This window comes from Dendropsophus ebraccatus, chromosome 12 (assembly GCF_027789765.1).
Source record: "Dendropsophus ebraccatus isolate aDenEbr1 chromosome 12, aDenEbr1.pat, whole genome shotgun sequence".
Classification (NCBI taxonomy): Eukaryota; Metazoa; Chordata; class Amphibia; order Anura; family Hylidae; genus Dendropsophus; species Dendropsophus ebraccatus.
The window spans coordinates 86,383,957-86,405,221 of record NC_091465.1 but is presented as its reverse complement, the minus strand read 5'-3'; the positions used below and the strand labels follow the sequence as shown (position 1 = coordinate 86,405,221).

General features: G+C 49.3%; 1 protein-coding gene across 2 annotated transcripts; it reads right to left on the bottom strand.

Annotated features, from left to right (window-relative positions):
* Positions 1–5,681: 5,681 nt before the first annotated feature.
* KIF17 (kinesin family member 17) lies at positions 5,682–21,262 on the bottom strand. 2 transcript variants are annotated; one of them, XM_069946877.1, is made up of 14 exons: positions 20,151–21,262; positions 17,182–17,328; positions 16,914–17,015; positions 15,616–15,805; positions 15,084–15,536; positions 13,816–13,904; positions 13,481–13,628; positions 12,713–12,765; positions 12,093–12,223; positions 11,381–11,612; positions 10,738–10,996; positions 8,856–8,932; positions 8,166–8,283; positions 5,682–6,837 (listed from the first exon to the last, which is right to left on the bottom strand). In XM_069946877.1, exons 1-14 carry the CDS (start codon positions 20,379–20,381, stop codon positions 6,629–6,631), a joined length of 2,439 nt encoding a protein of 812 aa, XP_069802978.1. In that variant the 5' UTR covers positions 20,382–21,262; the 3' UTR covers positions 5,682–6,628. The 2 variants fall into 2 exon arrangements, with proteins under 2 accessions (XP_069802978.1, XP_069802979.1); XM_069946878.1 differs by having other exon boundaries at positions 8,868–8,932.
* Positions 21,263–21,265: the final 3 nt, after the last annotated feature.

Below are 21,265 nucleotides of genomic sequence, written 5' to 3'. Positions count from 1 at the left end.
AAAACTCTGGTATGGGAATGACGATCTGACTTCGAGTATGATCGGGTTTGAACCTGAATGCTCCGAATTTGATGACAGGTGGCTGAAGAAGTTGGATGCAGCCTGGAAAACATGCAAACAAGTTTTCCAGGACTTCCTTAGGCTGTATCTAACTTCTTCAGCTACCAGTGATCAAATGCTGAGTGTTCAGGTTCAAACCCGAACATACTCAAAGTTGGATCCTCTCTAGCCATCTCTTGTAACAATGACTTTCCGGCCCTCTCCGGTCTGTTCGCAGCCCTTGGGGGTGGTCAGGAAGCCATAAACAGCCAAACTGTGTAATGCTGTGTTTACACGGAGCGATAATTCTCCCAATCCTGAACGATTTCAAAGTAACGATTTTTTTAAAATAACGATCAGCGTTTAAACGGAACGATATATCGTACAGAAAAATCGTTTTGCGATCGCTTAAGCCTATCTCGCCCATAGGTTTAATCGGTGAACGACTGTTTACACGGAACGATCTGCGATTTTTTTGCGAACGAGCGACGATTTAAGAACATGTTCAAAGATCAAAATGAACGATTTCTCACTCGTCGTTTGATCGTTCGCTGCGTTAACACGTACGATTATTGTTCGAATTTGATCGTTATCGTGCAAATTCGAACGATAATCGTTCCGTGTAAACGCAGCATTACATGGGAGTTGTGCAAACAGCGCAGCCCCGCAACCGCTTTATGTAACTCAAAGCTATGAAAACAAGTAGCATAGCTTTCAGGGCTGTACCATTCGGAAAGTCACTTTTACAAGATGGGAAGGCTGGATAGGTACGGGGCATATGTTATACAGGAAGTCAATATAACAAGATGGGAAGACTCAGCATTTCCTGCAGCAGCTACGTGGTGATCACTGGGATGTAAGCAGGAAGGCTATGATGAAGCAGTATACAGCAGGCTTCGCTTAAAGTAAGCGCCTGGATAGGTACGGGACATATGTTATACAGATCTCTGGACCCACATGTACCCAACATTGGGTAGAAGTAATTTTGAACCACTGTCCTGCAGAATGTAATAGTGTGGACCTCTGTGCTATTCCATTAAGATGGATGCAGTATAAGGCTATGTTCACACGGCCGTTAACTATCATGATAATTTATTGCGTTAAACAAGAAATGGCCATTGTTTGCATAGCGTGTGGACATAACTTTGTGTTTTAGACCACGCAGTATGGATCTTTTTACTTTGGGACCAGATGTATGACGGATGACACTAAGTGGCATGTACACAGCTTAACAAGGTGTAAGCCTAACCGTACGGCTGCCTGCTGACCTGTATACACAGAATATATATAAACATCAGTAAGGTAGATGAATGCTGCTCATTTTTCGCATGGCAGGACATCTACCCCATTAGGCCACACAGATATAGCTTCACCATGTAGTGGCGCTGTGCTTATGGGTGTCACTTTCTATACATCTGTATATATGGTAATGGTAGGAAGCCGTCTGGTTTGGTATTTATGATGGCGACATTCTCTCTATAAACCGGTGATGCCGCCTCTTAGGGCTGGGCGATATGGCCAAAAAATAAAATCTCGATTTTTAAAAAATTTTGGACGATTCTCGATTTAAATCTCGATTTTTTTGTTTTTGCTAAATAAATAGGACATTTTTCTCCCTGCAGCATCAGATACGATTTTATTGACGTTTGAGACAACTATATTGTTTCCCAGTGTAACAGTACTCCCCCTGTGCCCCCATGTAGTAGACAAACACATTGTGTGCCCCATATAAGTAGTTTTCCCAAATATGTGCCCTATGTACTCTGTGCCCCCATATAGTATAGGCGATCTTCTTTGTGCCTTCATCTAGGTAGGGAGTAGTAGTGAGGGTATAGTGGATAAGGGGTGTAGTAGTACAGGTAAAGATGAGGAGTGTGGTAGTAGTACAGGTATAGATGATGGGTGTAGTAGTACTACTGAGGGGGTATGGGGCAGGCTGGGGGTCACTGAGGGGTATGAGGCAGGCTGGGGGTCACTGAGGGGTATGAGGCAGGCTGGGGGTCACTGAGGGGTATGGGGCAGGCTGGGGGTCACTGAGGGGTATGGGGCAGGCTGGGGGTCACTGAGGGATATGAAGCCGGCTGGGGGTCACTCAGGGGTATGGGGCAGGCTGGGGGTCACTGAGGGGTATGAGGCAGGCTGGGGGTCACTGAGGGGTATGGGGCAGGCTGGGGGTCACTGAGGGGTATGGGGCAGGCTGGGGGTCACTCAGGGGTATGGGGCAGGCTGGGGGTCACTCAGGGGTATGAGGCAGCCTGGGGGTCACTGAGGGGTATGAGGCAGGCTGGGGGTCACTGAGGGGTATGGGGCAGGCTGGGGGTCACTGAGGGATATGAAGCCGGCTGGGGGTCACTCAGGGGTATGGGGCAGGCTGGGGGTCACTGAGGGGTATGGGGCAGGCTGGGGGTCACTGAGGGGTATGGGGCAGCTGAGGGGACACTGAGGGGTATGGGGCAGGCTGGGGGTCACTGAGGGGTATGGGGCAGCTGAGGGGACACTGAGGGGGTATGGGGCAGGCTGGGGGTCACTGAGGGGGTATGGGGCAGCTGAGGGGACACTGAGGGGGTATGGGGCAGCTGAGGGGACACTGAGGGGGTATGGGGCAGCTGAGGGGACACTGAGGGGGTATGGGGCAGCTGAGGGGACACTGAGGGGGTATGGGGCAGCTGAGGGGACACTGAGGGGGTATGGGGCAGCTGAGGGGACACTGAGGGGGTATGGGGCAGCTGAGGGGGACTAGGCAGGCGTGGTAAAGTGTCAGGACTGCGCGGTGAGGTGCAGGGCCGGCAGTCAGGAGAGATGTGGTACCGGCGGCTATAGCCTCTTCACAGAGCCGCGGCTGACCTCTCCCGCCCCTTACACGTTAGTGCCGCGCTGAGCTGCGTCCCGCTCTCTTCCTGTCACACGTGCAGGTCCCGTTCTGTGGAGGAGGCGGCAGGGATCGCAGCAGAAGGAGAGAACGTCGCTGCGGGTCCTGGAGCTGTACAGCGGGCAGCGACGTTCTCTCCTTCTGCTGCGATCCCTGCCACCTCCTCCACAGAACAGGACCTGCACGTGTGACAGTAAGAGAGCGGGACGCAGCTCAGCGCGGCACTAACGTGTAAGGGGCGGGAGAGGTCAGCCGCGGCTCTGTGAAGAGGCTGGAGCCGCCGGTACCACATCTCTCCTGACCGCCGGCCCTGCACCTCACCGCGCCGTCCTGCAACTCTCTCCGGACCCGACACTTTACCGCGCCGCCCGCAATGATTTTTTGTGAAAATCGAATTTACGATTTTCACAAAAAATCAAATCGATTCTAACTGTCTGGGCGATTAATCGAATTAATTCGATTAATCGCCCAGCCCTACCGCCTCTCTTGCTGCGTCCTTTGATATTAGTAATATCGATTATCTGCTGTATACCGGATGGTAGTCAGCTCGTGGTTTCTATGGGTGCATATACAGGGCTCCAGACTAAAAAATTTACCTGGGAGCCATTGGCTCCTAACCTGAAAAATTTAGGCGCCAAATAGAATATTTGGTCGCCAACATTTTAAACCATGTAAAATTAATGTTATGTTAAATGGGACTTACTGTGTGCAGAGGCCACGGCAGCCTCCTCCTTTAGATTCTTTCTTTTCTTAATTTGAAAACGTTCAACATGGAAACTTGCAACTTGACAACCATATCCAGTCTGACTCAGTACTTCAGCTTCACTTGGCTAGCCTTTTAATGAGGCTTACTCTTCTGAACTTGAACTTAAAGGGAACCTGTTGACCCCCGTGCCAGGGTGACAGGCTCCCAACCCCCCGTTAGAGCCCCCTATACTCACCTCATCGCGCCGGATCCCGCTTCTGAAGATGGTCGGGTCACGGAGATCTCAGCCGCTGCAGCCCGGCGTGCGCTGAGAGATGAGTCCAACGCTCATAGAGAATGACGGGAGAGTCCAGCGCTCCGTCATTCTCTATGAGTGTTGGACTCATCTCTCAGTGTGCGCGCCGGGCTGCAGCGGCTGAGATCTCCGTGACCCGACCATCTTCAGAAGCGGGATCCGGCGCGATGAGGTAAGTATAGGGGGCTCTAACGGGGGGTTGGGAGCCTGTCACCCCGTCACCGGGGGTGACAGGTTCCCTTTAAAAGCTTGCAACAGTCTATACATACTGAGCTAGACTTATGACTGCAGCCATAGTGACCCCCCACAAGATGTGTATATAGATAGATATATCTCTCACCTAGTGACTAATGCAAGTGACCCCCTACAATACAGACACCTGAGGGGCCCTGATAATAATAATTGTGCATATATCTATCTCCCAGTGTCTGCAGCCAGTTTGCCCTCCCCTTATAGATGCCCCCTCCTCCCCCCCATTATAGATGCCCCCTTCTCCCCCCCATTATAGATGCCCCCTTCTCCCCCCCATTATAGATGCCCCCTCTCCCCCCCATTATAGATGCCCCCTCTCCCCCCCATTATAGATGCCCCCTCTCCCCCCCAATTATAGATGCCCCCTCTCCCCCCCATTATAGATGCCCCCTCTCCCCCCCATTATAGATGCCCCCTCTCCCCCCCCATTATAGATGCCCCCTCTCCCCCCCATTATAGATGCCCCCTCTCCCCCCCATTATAGATGCCCCCTCTCCCCCCCCATTATAGATGCCCCCTCTCCCCCCCCATTATAGATGCCCCCTCTCCCCCCCATTATAGATGCCCCCTCTCCCCCCCCATTATAGATGCCCCCTCTCCCCCCCATTATAGATGCCCCCTCTCCCCCCCCATTATAGATGCCCCCTCTTCTCCCCCCCTTATAGATACCCCCTCCCCTTATAGATAGCCCCCTCTCCCCCCCTTGAACATGGCCCCTCTTCTCCCCCCATTATAGATGCCCCCCCTTCTCTTCCCCCCATTTTAGATGCCCCCCCCCTTCTCTTCCCCTCATTATAGATGCCCCCCCCCTTCCTCCTCTATGCTAAGCAGTATTTAAAAAAAACAAACACACAAACTCACCTGACAACCCGCTCCCCCGGCGATCCTCTGCTTCTTCGGACGCTGTCCCCGGCTGATGCGCGGCTGCCGGGGGTGTCCCGTCCTATCCCCTGCAGCGCATCAGTGAGCTCTCTGTACGCCGGGGCTGTGACTTCTGACACAGGAAGCGTCTCTGACACGCGCTTCCTGTGCCGGAAGTCAGGGCCCCAGGCAGCTCACTGATGCGCCGCGCTGCCGGGGATAGGACGGGACACCCCCGGCAGCCGCGCATCAGCCGGGGATACTTAAAGAGACAGCGCGCCGCCGCCGGGGCCAGTCGCAAATGGCGCCCAGATTAATAAATCTGGGCGCCATTTGCAAAATATTAGTCGCATTGGCGACCATTTTGGTCGCCATCTGGAGCCCTGATATACCAATACACATGGAGTAGATAACACAAACTCACTCACAATTAGAGATAAAGGAACCTACCGAACATTTGGGCTTGTCCAAACTCGAACACTCTGCAATTGACTTCTGATGCCTAAAGGGCAGGCATTCAACTTCTCCAGCCACCAGAAGTCATATGCTGAGCATTCAGATTCGGACAAACCTGAGTATTCGGTAAGTTCGCTCATCACTGCTTACAATCTGTAAAGTTAGTAGAGAGACTGTGAAGAGGAAAGTTACTTTAATCGGTTTTTCTAATAGACAACTACTGAGGAACGTAACATGCCCAATCACCCAATTGGATTCCGGCCTTCATTCCTTAAAAACAAAAGCATGAATGCTATTGACTGCCGCAGGCCCCTCCTCCTATTATAGTTAGACGCTGGATGATGTAGTCCAGGGCCCAGGCTAATGTATCACAAGCATGCTCACAGTAGAACACAGAACCCATATCTCTATAGGTTGACATGTAGTGGTCGGGTTCTGCAACATTCTCTGAACCCAAACGTTCGCCATTTAACTCTTGGTGTCTGGGGATGCCAGGAGTCAGATGCCGAACTTTTGGGTTTGGAGAAGGTTGCAGAACCTGAACAGTTGGGCAATTCTGCTCAACACTCTTCATATTTATATTGTGTTAATATATCATCTGTGGTAATTGTGGATCATCTGCAATTTCCTTCTCCCATAGGGCACTACTGAAATTACATGTGATCACAATTTTGTGCAATTTCGCAATGTCATGTTTCACCCTTATAAGGCTCCAGCTATAAAGCAGGATTAAGATGGGTGCAATATGGCTGCATTTTTGCTTCCCTATTACAACTACTGGGAATTGCGATTGAAATATGGACGCAAGAATGAGGCCGTTCTATGTACATCCAAAGCCAGCCAAAAAGCCACAGAAAACTGGATCATCCGCAGATATCACATACAGGTGACACGTCTTATCACATACAGGTGACATGCCTTATCACATGCACTTGTATAGTGGGGCCTCAGCCTTATAGGGCAGCTGGACCCCCCCCACTTCTGGCCACCAGACAATGTCCTATATGACAGATTGCCCCTTCCCCACTATTACACAGGGAGGGGGTGCAGGCAGTGTAGAAGCATCTCATGGTGCACCCATAGCTTCCCTGTACATTCTCTCTCTTCTGTCGTCCTGGGCTTACTGGATCAGTGAATCTCACACAAATGTTTAGAAAGCCTCAGGATTTGTGTGGCTTTTGCTTTTCTTGCGCCTGGTTCTGGAAGCTGAGGCTGGGATTTCAAGAGACTCTAGTCTAAATGGTCGGGGGAGGGGGGCATCCATGGACTGAACCGGCGAAACAGAGTTGACACTGGCAGACAGGATGGGGGGAGAGGTGTTGTGTGGAGAGCTGTATGCTGGAGAATTGCCGTGCAGAACTGCGGGGGAAGACATTATGTCTGTTATAATACAGCAGTGGTCGGAGCTCTGTCCATCACAGGTCCTAACAGCATAATCACGTAACGTCTAAGCTCCTTACAGAATAATCACATGACACCACAGCTCTTCAAAGCATAATCACATGACATCACAGGTCCTCACAGCATAATCACATGACATCACAGGTCCTCACAGCACAATCACATAACACCACACCCCCACACAGCATAACCACATGACATCACAGGTCCTCACAGAACAATCACATGACACCAAAGGTCCTTACAGCATAATTATTTGACATCACAGGTCCTCACAGAACAATTACATGGCACCAAAGGTCCCCGACATCCCAATCCCTCACAGCATAATCAGATGACATCACAGGTCCTCACAGAACAATTACATGACACCAAAGATCCTCTCAGCACAATCACATGACACCACAGCTCCTCACAGCATAATCACATGACACCACAGCTCCTCACAGCATAATCACATGACATCACAGGTCCTCACAGCATAATCACGACATCCCAATCCCTCACAGCATAATCACATGACACCACAGCTCCTTACAGCATAATCATGTGACACCACAGCTCCTCACAGCACAATCACATAACATCACAACTCCTTACAGCATAATCACATGACACCACAATTAGGTCTTAAAAGGGAATCTGTCAATAGGTTTATGCCACCTTAGAGAGGTACTCCGGGCTATGTGTATTTTTAGTGTACGGCTGGGGAGCGGGTGGATATAGAAGCCGCCGGTCAGTTATCTCCCCGGATCGTGCCACCCCATTCTCGCATCCGGCTGCCGCTTCCTGGTCTGAGCTGCGGCTTGAGACGTGACGTCTCAAGGCAGGTCAGCCATTCAGTGGCCAAGGCGGGACTATGCTACTACCGCTTCCCCCGTCCTCCAGCTGCTGGTTGACAGTTGACTGCCTATACACAGCAAGGATATATAACTGTCAATCAGAAGCTGGTGGGTGGAGTTTCCTGCTTCTCATGAATATCCAGGACTACTGGGCTCACACACATAATTGAGAGGTCTACTTATTGTCCATGTTATTCAGAAGGAGATCTCTGGATCAGCTGCACAGAACAATGTAAGTGATTCATCATTCTGTTCAGCTTCTAATACTAGTTTATGTTACCCTGAAATAGGACAGCATACACCTACTGACAGAGTCTCTTTAATTCAGATGAATGTAATGAGCTGAGCCAAGGTGACTGCAGGTTCCTATGTCATGTCATTATGCTGTGAAAACCTGGGAAGTCATGTGATTATCCTGTGATGTCATGTGATGTGGACACTCACCCAGTTTTTTCATTGGATCGGCGCTGAGGATTTGGCTGGCACGCTTGGATTTGAAGTAGTTGCTTGCAAGGTTTTCGCTGTCACTTTTGCTGAGCATGACTTTGAATCGGTCTTCACCCTGACAGGATAATTGTATATAATTGTTAATCAGCCAGTGGGGACCACCCCAATGACGTGGGGTTCAGGTAGCATGGAAGAAATGATTACTACAGGATTCCATCAGAATAGTATAATCTACTCAACAATTCTGTTCTTTGTTTTTTTTGCAGTATACTGAGGCACATCGACCAGACAAAGATCGAAAGGCAACTGCTCCTGCTTCCCGGGGTACAAGCTAAATGGAGGGGAAAAAAAGTCTGGGGTCTCTGTCACACTGCGGTAAATTGGTCAGTAGAGATTTCTCCTGGACTTGGCTACAAATACTGGCTGAAAATATTGACCAACATACATGGGAACATTGCCCAGGGGTCCATATGACTGCTGTATAAGATACAGAAGGCTATGCTATATGCATTTTGTATGGCACCTCCTTAATACGGCTGTACGCTCTTCACCTATTCCAGCCATTTTGAGGTTTTTTTCCCGAGGTATATATAGGAAATGCAGAACTCTCATGTATCATGTGCCCCCTGCTTCACTGCCATACTACTATATACATACAGGCTATCTACCAGAGTACAGGCTATCTACCAGATGACGCACCAGGTGCTGCTCCCCGTTCTCACTTGGTGGACTCCTCCTTGGTTTAGCTGATGGAAGACCTGGGGCTGTAGAGACAGCAACAAAAACAGTTATCGACCATATAAAAGGAAACGCCAACATTACATTAGTATACAAGTAATATGATGAGTACAGTGAGGCGGTAAGGACCCAGCACAAGCGCTGATCTGGCTTCATACAAAGGATTGTGTGTCTGGCACCACATGATCTCAAACGCCCTTACACCTCTCCAGTCCATCCTTAAGGGCCCTATTACACAGAAAGATTATTGTGTAAAAATTATATCGTTCAAATTTAAGCGATAATCTTTCCGTGTGTATGTGGCAACGGTCAGACGACTAATGGAAGTTTGTTCATATGCCGTTGATCGCATCTTTTGAGCTGACCATAAAGTCATTATTAATCATTCACAAAAATTATGGTGTATGTAAATATCTTTTGTTAGTATTTACAATTGTTCATATACTAAAGCATACAAACTACTGTAATTACCATCGTAACTAATGACTATCTTTCCATGTATTATGGTGAATGATTTCAGGTCCTTCCCAAAAGCGCTTGTTTGCAACCATTTATCAATAATTGGAAAAAACTAAAGATCACTTTGTCTAACAGGAGCATAACTCTGCTGCCCGACTAATCCACCTCTCCCCTCGCTCTGCCTCTCGCCTCTGCCAATAGGCTACAACCTATAATAACTCTGCACCACACTGTAACTAGCTGCCCCCTTACCTACTGTCTCTACCTCCTTCCCCCCCCACCTTGTAGATTGTAAGCCCTCGCGGTCAGGGTCCTCTCTCCCTATGTAAGCCCTCGCGGTCAGGGTCCTCTCTCCCTATGTAAGCCCTCGCGATCAGGGTCCTCTCTTCCTATGTAAGCCCTCGCGGTCAGGGTCCTCTCTTCCTATGTAAGCCCTCGTGGTCAGGGTCCTCTCTCCCTATGTAAGCCCTCGCGGTCAGGGTCCTCTCTCCCTATGTAAGCCCTCGCGGTCAGAGCCCTCGCGGTCAGGGTCCTCTCTCCCTATGTAAGCCCTCGCGGTCAGGGTCCTCTCTCCCTATGTAAGCCCTCGCGGTCAGGGTCCTCTCTCCCTATGTAAGCCCTCGCGGTCAGGGTCCTCTCTCCCTATGTAAGCCCTCGCGGTCAGGGTCCTCTCTCCCTATGTAAGCCCTCGCGGTCAGAGCCCTCGTGGTCAGGGTCCTCTCTCCCTATGTAAGCCCTCGCGGTCAGGGTCCTCTCTCCCTATGTAAGCCCTCGCGGTCAGAGCCCTCGTGGTCAGGGTCCTCTCTCCCTATGTAAGCCCTCGCGGTCAGGGTCCTCTCTCCCTATGTAAGCCCTCGCGGTCAGGGTCCTCTCTCCCTATGTAAGCCCTCGCGGTCAGGGTCCTCTCTCCCTATGTAAGCCCTCGCGGTCAGGGTCCTCTCTCCCTATGTAAGCCCTCGCGGTCAGGGTCCTCTCTCCCTATGTAAGCCCTCTTGGTCAGGGTCTTCTCTCCCTATGTAAGCCCTCGCGGTCAGGGTTCTCTCTCCCTATGTAAGCCCTCGCGGTCAGGGTCCTCTATCTCCATGTACCAGTCTGACATTTATCTTATTCATGTAACATGCTTTTGATCTTGTAATGTTCTCCTGTTTGTCACCCCCTTTTGCTTGTATAGAACTCTGGAATAAAGGGAGCTTGAAATATAAATATTAATATGGGACCCTTCACCTACGTCATTGTCAGCTGCACATCCTGTTTACTTAGGGAGATATGTGACCGGCCAACAATGATTGGGGAACGCTGATGTAATCCGCTGTATTCTGCATAGGACCCTTATATTGCACACATCAGGGGGGTGAGGAGTGCCGGCTCCTACCTGAGGGGAGGCTGGTTTTCTGGATGATGATTTCTGGGATCCTCCAGATGCCGCTCTCTTCATCCCATGACACTTCTTTCCTGATTTTATCCAGGTTGCTGTAGTTACAGTCTCTCCTGATCAGGGGCTGTATCTGCTCCAGTATCTGCTGGAATAGGAGCAGGTCCCTCTCCTGACGTCGTATGGTCACCAGATAGTCGTCTCTGTCTCGCTCAAACTCTGAGTGCAGGTCTTCAATCTCAATCTCTGCAGCTCTTAGCTATAGAAGGTAAAAAAGAAAGCACCATGAGACTAGACAGTAATACTCTCTGCAAGGGACACTGGATATACTAGTCACCCTGTGCACACATGTCAGTGCGATATTACCCCCAGGTAAGACTAGACAGTAATAGTCTCTGTAAGGGACGCTGGGGATACTAGCTGTCCGGTGCACATGTGTCAGTGCAATATTACCGCTAGGTGAGACTAGATAGTTATACCCTCTGCAAGGGACGCTGGGCCAACCTGTGCACACGTGCAATATTACTGCTCTTTGATGTCATATACACAGCAGAGCCATAGAGGTGCACAGAGTCCCTCAGGCCCTAATGCATGACCCAATGGAGTCATATACAGATGGGTTCAGGATACTTGGATTTCTTACCTTCTTCTGGATCTTCTCTAGATGTTTGCTCTTAGCCTGCAGCTCTTCCTGAATAGACTCGTACACATTCAGCAGTATCTGGTCCCCGCTGTCCTCGTCTACGTTTTCCATGGCAGCGATCAGTTCATTTTTCCGCTCATCCGCATACTTCTTCCTGCGCTTGTGTTTTTCCTTCAGGTCCTTGTTTTTGGCCTGTTCACCTCCGACCACCTGCTGCTCCAGCATCTGCAGCCTAGAATGACATACCCCTCTTATTGTCACTATCCTGTACCTAGATACGTCAGCTTAATTCCAGAGAGATCACCTGCACCATCTCTGCACAGTGCTCAGCATTGGAGCCAGGCTGAGGGTATGGTCACACCCAGCAGAATTTATGCAGCGAAAAGGGTAAGATTTAGAAAAAAAAATTGGATAAAAATCTTTTGCTCCTAGCAACCAATCACAGCTCGCCTTTCATTTTCCCAGAGCGCTTCAAGATATAAAAGGTGAGCTGTGATTGGCTACTGTTACGTGGATTGATAAATCTGGGCAACGGAATCCACAGCAAAATCTGCACACTGGATTTTTAAATCTATTGTTTGTTTTTTTGTAATTTTCGTTTGCATAATCCACACTAAAAACCACAGCAGAAAATCAGTAACAAAATGCTCACAATTGGCTAGGGATCTAATATACTGGTGTCCCAGGGAGTGTCTCCGGTGGGTTTCCTCACCTGGCAAGGACTTGCTGGGGGGTGACAGAGCGCGGGCTCTCCTGCGGAGGGATGAGGGTGCTGGAGGCAGAATCCGTCCCCAGGTTTTCCCTTGTTATGCTGCGGAGATGTACGGCCACTTGTGCTTCTGGCTAATAGGAAGAACATGAAAGTGGCAAATGTAATGTAATAGATAGAAAACATGACACAGGCCTTGGGTTTTTACATGGCCAAGGAAACAAACTGTAGATTATTATGCTAAATAGTGGAGATGAGCGCAACCAGAGCATGCTGGAGTCCGATCGTTCGGCATTTGATTACCGGCAGCTGAAGAAGTTGGATTCAGCCCTAGGGAGTCCTGATGGCTACAGCCTATGGCTGTATCCATGTTTTCCAGGACTCCCTAGACTTGATAGACTGTCTGCAGGGTATTATAAGCCACTCAGACTCCCATCAGACACACGTCTACATTGATATACAGAGGAGTGTTGCTGATACGTCCTGGGCTCTATGCTGACATTGCTTTGTCTGACCAATGGTAATGTCTGTCGATAATCGTTCTCCTTTCTGATCAGTTTATATTCTACAATCCCAGCTATGTACTGAAACACACTGAGCAGTCCAGCTGTCATTGTACATACCTGGATTTCTGTGCCTTCTGCTGGGACCACCCCTGTACCATTAACACTGGCTTCTGTGAACAAAGGACAAACTCATGTCATATCAATGTGACTGCTTCCATCATTCTGGATGATACTGTGCAACACACTTCACTAGAACAGGAGACGGATGTAAAAACCTGTAGCCCTCCAATTGTTGCAAAACTACAATTCCCATCATGCCCTGGACAGATAAAGCTTTGGCTGCCCAGACATGATGGGGATTGTAGTTTTGCTGGAGGGCAGCGGTTCTGCCACCACTTCTACAACAATCAGAACTACTGGCCTTATGGACGGAACAGATGTTTCTGGATCTGAAGCCATCGCTTTGCCGCCATCCTAATAACAACCCTTGTATATAACCACCTTGTATCCATATGCTGTTCATTTAGGCTAGGCCTGCTCACTACCTGAGGCTTTACTAGAATAGCCAAATACCAGCACACTGAGCTTTGTGGATGACTGACAATACATATACGCTGTAACAAACCCTCAGCTGTGTAAGCAGGACTGGATCAGGATGAGTTTTCAGGTTGAACAGTTCATTGACAGTAAGTAAGATGGTGAGAATGGTTATATTAGTAGGTTCCAGATCTTATCATTCAGCAGCTAATAAAGGCCTTTTACTAAGCACCATAGGGGGCTGGTATCAGAGGAGCCCAGGGCTGGTATCAGAGAAGGCCAGAGCTGGTATCAGAAGGGCCTGGGGCCGCTATCAGAGGAGCCCGCTCAGTATAGTGACCCCTTTACCTGACTTCTTCTTCAGGTCTTGCTCCATGTCGGCCAGCTGCTGGCTGTAGGAGTTGCGCAGATTGTGAATGTCCTCCTCCAGCCGAGCCCGAGACTTCTGCTCTGCTTCATATTCTGCCTTTAGACGAGCAAATCTCTCCTCGTACTCCTGTAGACCAGGTTAGAAGTCCATGTATCAGAACCTTATATTCTAATGAGCATCAAGTGATTTATGGTGTGGGATAGAAGTAATAGCCCTAAATCTCTTTATGTACAGTATATATTTACAATATATGTAGGATCCTTCCTTCTCCGAGCAGCGAATTGGGTAGAGTCTCGGCTATAGTAGGACTTACCTGTCGGATCAACTGTTTCTCAGACTCCATGTCCGCTACGTGTCCATTTGCTTCTATCTGTACAGGCTTCTCCAGAGGCCTTGCTGTTGCTGTTGATAGAAGAGCAACATGTCAGGATCTGTCCAGAGCAGTACTAAATTCCCATAAAAAAACTCTCCTGCTCTAGACAGTTCCTGACATGGACAGAGGTGGCAGCAGAGAGCTCTGTGCCAGACTGGAGAGAATACACCACTTTCTGCAGGACATACAGCAGCTAATAACTATGAGAAGAATCAAGATTTTAGAAGTAAATTACAAATCTATAACTTTCTGAAATCCTCTAATTTGAAAGAAAAAGAGTTTTGCTGGAGTGCCCCTTGAAAAACACCATAAAGACATAAATATGCAAATACCACTTACAACGGTCTGTGACTCCTAACATGTAACACTAAAACAAGTAAAGGGTACTAAAGGTGGAAAACACTACTCAGATGCAAGTGACACATCATGTAAAGTGCATTACTATAGCAGCAGAGTGTACAAGTAAACATACTACTTCAGGTATACAGAGAAGCAAATACATCACATTGCAAGTGCAGATCGTACCTATAAACAAGAGCTTTACCTGTAAGGCTATGTTCACACTACGTAAATTAACGGACGTTGTTTTCACCGGCCGGACTTTTGCACCCAAAACTACGGCCGTGGAATTAGGAGCGTACGGGCTTATCGTGAAACTATGGCCGTTGTTTAATTTTGCTTCCTAGCATGTTTTTAAGCGGGCTGAAACAGGTCATTTACTTTAAATACTGCCCCCAGCCCGAGAAACCACTCAGAAAATGTTTTACATCAAAATCAAGTTTAATTCGGCAGATATAAGTTTTACGTTCGCGGCCGCATTGAAATCTACGGCCGTTGTTGCAGTATTACCGGCCGGAAATAAATGACATGTTCATTTTTCACAGGGACGGCCGGTATCTGACACAGTGTGCATTCAACGGCCGTAGTTACATTGCATTGCATTCATTATAGGGAACCTCAAAACAACGGCCGTAGTTTTGCAGCGAGGACTACGGCCGTTGTTTTACGTAGTGTGAACATAGCCTAAAGGTGTAATAGTAACTGGGTCCACACACAGCCCCCACCCCATATATGAAGCTGTCCATCAGTGAACCATCTGCTGACTGACAACTTGCCGTGTTTCAGCCTCTTATTCATGAGTAAATGGGACGGATAAGGATGAACATACTGGGCAGCAGAATAATCCCCCCTCAGAGCAGAGATCATACCTGGAGGTTCCCTGATGTCTGACTGACCAGACAGCATAGCCTTTAGCTTCTTGATCTCCTCCTGGTACTCCCGGAGCAGAGCATCCTTGGGGTCTTCATTAATACGTGGCTTGTTCTTGATATTTTTGGCTCGGTTAGCGTAGCGTAAGGTGCTGAGGGTCTCGTCGTAGTTGTTGTCGGCAGGAGACAAGCACGCCACCATTAGCGTCTTTGTGTTTCCTCCCAGCGAGTCCTGTAACAGGCGGGTTAGCTTGGAGTCCCTGTAAGGTATGTGCTTGGATTTTCCATCCACAAGAGCGGAGATGACGTTGCCCAAAGCAGAGAGGGACAAGTTGATTTTTGTGGCTTCCTTTAGCCGCTCTCCGGTGGCGCCAGTTTTAGATTGTCTCTCGCTGCCAGCGAGATCCACTAGATTAAGTTTCCCGGCTCGGAGATGATCTTCTCCATTGTCATCTGCCAACAGTGACTATCGATAAGTAACATGTCAGCAATGAGATCCCACCGCCCGCCATCACCCATGTTATCATCTTACCTGTAGTACAGATTTCAATGGTGATGGTGAATATGGAGTGTGAGCGGGACGAGTCTTTATTCATCAGTGTGTATCCCACTGAGCGGTTTCTCCACCCGGTCTCCATGATCTTCTCACACTCTGCCACGCTGTGCACCGTATGCTGCGACAGTGCCTTTACATAGACGCCTCGATCCGGGTGCTCCTTCAGCTGAGAACACGCAGGGGGTGTAAGTATTGTCTGTACTCTGCCATAAACATCTACAACCCTACACACCTGCGTAGCCATCATCCTATGGGAGGGGTAGGGGCGGACAATCTTGTCTGTGATCTTGGGGGATATTGTTATACAGTATTAAAGCAAACATGAACAGTGGCGATGTCCAAGGCGATATTGTCTCCCCTATTGTGGCAGGGTATATATATATATATATATATATATATATATATATATATATATATATATATATATATATATATAGAAAAGAAGGAGATTGAGGACAGCATCATCTTCCAAAACACGTGCTAAGTCTTTATTGTGCCAGTTCGCATAATATAGTTGCACTATATTATGCGAACTGGCACAATAAAGACTTAGCACGTGTTTTGGAAGATGATGCTGTCCTCAATCTCCTTCTTTTCTACATAAACGTTGGGGGTCAGAGCCGTACCCTGGGAGGACTGTGCATCCATTGTTGTGGTTTCCGCGGACCCAGCCCAAGTTTTTTGTATATATATATATATATATATATATATATATATATATATATATATATATATATACATACATACATACATACATACACACACTGTATTACCGTTGCAGCTGTTAATGTTTCCTTTACTAAAGTGTAATAAAAAAAATAAATTATAAATAAATAAATAAATAAAAATAAATATATACTTTCTCAATTTTTTTTACATTTCTGATCACCCCCACCTTGTTTTTCATTTTAAAAAAAAGCAAAATAGATGTGCTATAGCCAGTGGAGCACTGGCTGCAGGTTACTCTAGGTTATTATTACAGGGACCGTCTGACATTGCTCACAGTCCAGAAGCAAGGACCAGGTGGTTGTTGTGGAGATGAAGGTCAATGAGAATACAACAAGTCTTGCCACTTCAGGGTTGGAGGAAACCTAATCTGGGTGTCTTGTTAACCTCATCCTGTCTGAACCCTCTTCTGATTTCTAGGCCTCTTGTTCCGTATGCATCAGTGAGCGCAGCACTGTACACTTGTGGGGCAGCGTCTTGGGTCAGTGCACGGATCAGGGGGTAGATCAGGTTGTCTTTTTTTACCCTTTCCACCCCAGCCCCAATACCTCCAGCTTCTGCTTGGTGTCCTCTCCCAAAAGATCCCGGATCTCTTCATTGTAGATCTCCAGATATGACGCTCGGACTAAAAACTTGGTATTCTCTGCACACTGTGGGATAGAGAACCAGGAATCACCTTTACTCACGTATATTACATGTACGGCAAGAGCAGAATAAGAGAAAATCATCACAGGGTCCCATGATGAGACCTGATCCATACATACACATGCCCCACCGAGCTGTTGTATCGGTGACATTTACAGGACATGTACTCACCTGAATACTCTCAAAGATGTGCTCAAAGGCCCGGGGTATGATGCCTCTCTGTGCAGGCGGATCTGGCACCCCCTGCATGCTGAAAGACTTCCCGCTCCCCGTCTGACCATACGCGAAGATTGTGCCATTATATCCCTCTGTGACTCCCTGCAGTGAGGTCACAGAATATAGAGACATCAGACACCCATATAATAACTGTATGTATATCACTGTACATACACAATGTATTTGGACCAGAAGTATTTAACCTCTTTTCTATTGACAGGTGACATTCAGCTCCTCCTGATCATCTCGGAGATGGTTCTGCATTCTGATTGGAGTCACCGGTGGTAATCTTAGACAAGATCTGTAGAGACTCCATCCCTGTCTATTTAAGGTGTCACAGCTGACAATGCATCAGAGCAAACACCAAGCCATGAAGAGGAAAGAGCTGCTTAATGAGCTCAGACAGGACTGTGTGGAGGAGGAAAGAGCTGCCTGTAGAGCTCAGAGACAGAACTGTGTGGAGGAGGAAAGAGCTGCCTGTAGAGCTCAGAGACAGGACTGTGTGGAGGAGGAAAGAGCTGCCTGTAGAGCTCAGAGATAGGACTGTGTGGAGGAGGAAAGAGCTGCCTGTAGTGCTCAGAGACAGGACTGTGTGGAGGAGGAAAGAGCTGCCTGTAGAGCTCAGAGACAGGACTGTGTGGAGGAGGAAAGAGCTGCCTGTAGAGCTCAGAGACAGGACTGTGTGGAGGAGGAAAGAGCTGCCTGTAGAGCTCAGAGACAGGACTGTGTGGAGGAGGAAAGAGCTGCCTGTAGAGCTCAGAGACAGGACTGTGTGGAGGAGGAAAGAGCTGCCTGTAGAGCTCAGAGACATGACTGTCTGGTAGAAGAGGAAAGAGCTGCCTGTAGAGCTCAGAGACAGGACTGTGTGGAGGAGGGGGAAAGAGCTGCCTGTAGAGATCAGAGAAAGGACTGTGAGGAGGGGGAAAGAGCTGCCTGTAGAGATCAGAGAAAGGACTGCGTGGAGGAGGAAAGAGCTGCCTGTAGAGCTCAGAGACAGGACTGTGTGGAGGAGGAAAGAGCTGCCTGTAGAGCTCAGAGACAGGACTGTGTGGAGGAGGAAAGAGCTGCCTGTAGAGCTCAGAGGCAGGATTGTGTGGAGGAGGAAAGAGCTGCCTGTAGAGATCAGAGACAGGACTGTGTGGAGGAGGAGAAAAGAGCTGCCTGTAGGGCTCAGAGACAGGACTGTGTGGAGGAGGAAAGAGCTGCCTGTAGAGCTCAGAGACAGGACTGTGTGGAGGAGGAAAGAGCTGTCTGTAGGGCTCAGAGACAGGACTGTGTGGAGGAGGAAAGAGCTGTCTGTAGAGCTCAGAGACAGGACTGTGTGGAGGAGGAAAGAGCTGCCTGTAGAGCTCAGAGACAGGACTGTGTGGAGGAGGAAAGAGCTGCCTGTAGAGCTCAGAGACAGGACTGTGAGGAGGAGGAAAGAGCTGCCTGTAGAGATCAGAGACAGGACTGCGTAGAGGAGGAAAGAGCTGCCTGTAGAGATCAGAGACAGGACTGTGTGGGGGAGGAAAGAGCTGCCTGTAGAGATCAGAGACAGGACTGTGTGGGGGAGGAAAGAGCTGCCTGTAGAGATCAGAGACAGGACTGTGTGGTAGAAGAGGAAAGAGCTGCCTGTAGAGCTCAGAGACAGGACTGTGTGGAGGAGGAAAGAGCTGCCTGTAGAGCTCAGACAGGACTGTGTGGTAGAAGAGGAAAGAGCTGCCTGTAGAGCTCAGAGACAGGACTGTGTGGAGGAGGAAAGAGCTGCCTGTAGAGCTCAGAGACAGGACTGTGTGGAGGAGGAAAGAGCTGCCTGTAGAGCTCAGACAGGAGTGTGTGGAGAAGCAGATCTGGAGAAAGTGACAAACACATCTTTGCTGCACTGACTACTCCCAAGAGCTCAGCGGCCTCCACAATTCTTGCATAAAATAAGAGGGAACAGGTCAGGGTGCAGGAAAAGCTGCATGGAGCAAAGTAGAGATATTGAACCCCTCATGACATATAAAAGATCAGCAGATATATAGTTAATGCTTAATGTGCGCTATGCCTTTAATACTATCACCCCCCCCCTTACTCTATGTGCAGTTTTCTGCACCATCTACAAGCTCAGATGCTGCACATATGATATATATTCCTGTATAAAACTCTGTCACCTAGGCGGGCCTTCATGGCAGGCGGGAGATGGGGCCTAACTGCTGTATAGCTCCACCTAGATGACACTGTACTGAAGACATGAAGAAAGAGTAAGGGAGCAGGGGGGGGGGGTCAGTATCACTTTAGTTTTGTGATTCTAGAGGCCCGCCTAGTGCCCCCTTATGCTGCTTCTGCATCTCGGTGGGCGGAGCCTTTTTTATCACGTAGGTGTCTCATCTTCAGCAGAGCGCAGGGTTGTGTACGGCCTCCAGCCAATCAGCACTCATCTGAACTTGGCCAAACGACATCACTTCCTGCATTTGGTCTCTTTTTTTTTTTTTTGCTGTTACTAAAGACCCAATGGCCTTAGTGTCAGAGCCTGGACGGCAGCTATCCGTGAGTGAGACACCTAGTGGCTGGATGTATAGCAGTGTAACTAGCGGAGATGTGGTACAGCCGGCCCCTGCTGATGTAACCCTGTTTACTGGTAATGACAGTGCCCATTTATGATCACCTGATCCAGAGCGCTATGGAGCTGAGACTGGGCCGAGGCTTCATCTCCCAACAGCACACTAACTCTAAGCACACAGCCAGGGCCAAACAGGAGCAGGGACAACTCTGACTGCCCTGGAGGGGCCCGGCCAGAGCGCTCAGACGATGGAACAACTGACAATGGCGTCCAACGCCCCCCCCCAATCCAAACGGACAGAGGGGAGAGGATCTGCAGAAGAACGGCCGAACACCCCCAAATCCAGGCGTAAACTAAGAAGACTGGAGGCCGGAATCACTGCGACAGTCACCCCGCTTACCTCCACCAGTGGATAGGCGATCTCATTGTAGATCTGCTCGGTGCAGTGCTCCATGTAGTACGCCCCATCAAATGTGAACTGTTTGGGGGTCTCCTCCCCGCCCTCAGGCTTCCTGATGAAGCATTGGCCCCGGCTGCTGTCCATGGTCACCACCGCCAGGCACTTCAGATCTCGCTCTCTCTCATTCATGGGGCGGCAGCGGACCACCACCTTCACACACTCTGACGCCATGATTCCTGAAGGGGGCGCTCTCTCCTCCAGATGGTAATGTCTAGTACCCTCTGCTTCCCACCTCACCGCTGCTGTACTGCCCCGCCATGTCCCTCCACCCGGGCCCCTAATGTCCTGCTGTCTGTAGGGCCACAACCATACACTGTGTGATCAGGGGCCCCGGTGGGAAGGAGCAGGCCTCAGCACCAGGGCCTGGAGGTCTCTATCCACAAGGGCCTGGCTGTCTCTCTGCTACAGTGCCTGCCTGTCTCTATCCACAAGGGCCTGGCTGTCTCTATCCACAAGGGCCTGGCTGTCTCTATCCACAAGGGCCTGGCTGTCTCTCTGCTACAGTACCTGCCTGTCTCTATCCACAAGGGCCTGGCTGTCTCTATCCACAAGGGCCTGGCTGTCTCTATCCACAAGGGCCTGGCTGTCTCTCTGCTACAGTACCTGGATGTCTCTATCCACAAGGGCCTGGCTGTCTCTAGCTACAGTACCTGGCTGTCTCTAGGCTACAGTACCTGGCTGTCTCTCTAATACAGTAGTACCTAAGATCTCTCTACTTGTACCTGACTGTCTTTCTCCACCAGGACCAGGCTGTCTCTCTACAAAATTACCTAAGCTGTCTTCTAGTCTCAGGCTGTCTCTCAGCACCAACACCTGAGCTGTCTCCCTCTCTTTCCTCCCGTCCCCGGCTGTCTCTCTTTCCTCCCGTCCCCGGCTGTCTCTTTCCTCCCGTCCCCGGCTGTCTCTTTCCTCCCGTCCCCGGCTGTCTCTCTTTCCTCCCGTCCCCAGGCTGTCTCTTTCCTCCCGTCCCCGGCTGTCTCTCTTTCCTCCCGTCCCCGGCTGTCTCTCTTTCCTCCCGTCCCCGGATGTCTCTTTCCTCCCGTCCCCGGCTGTCT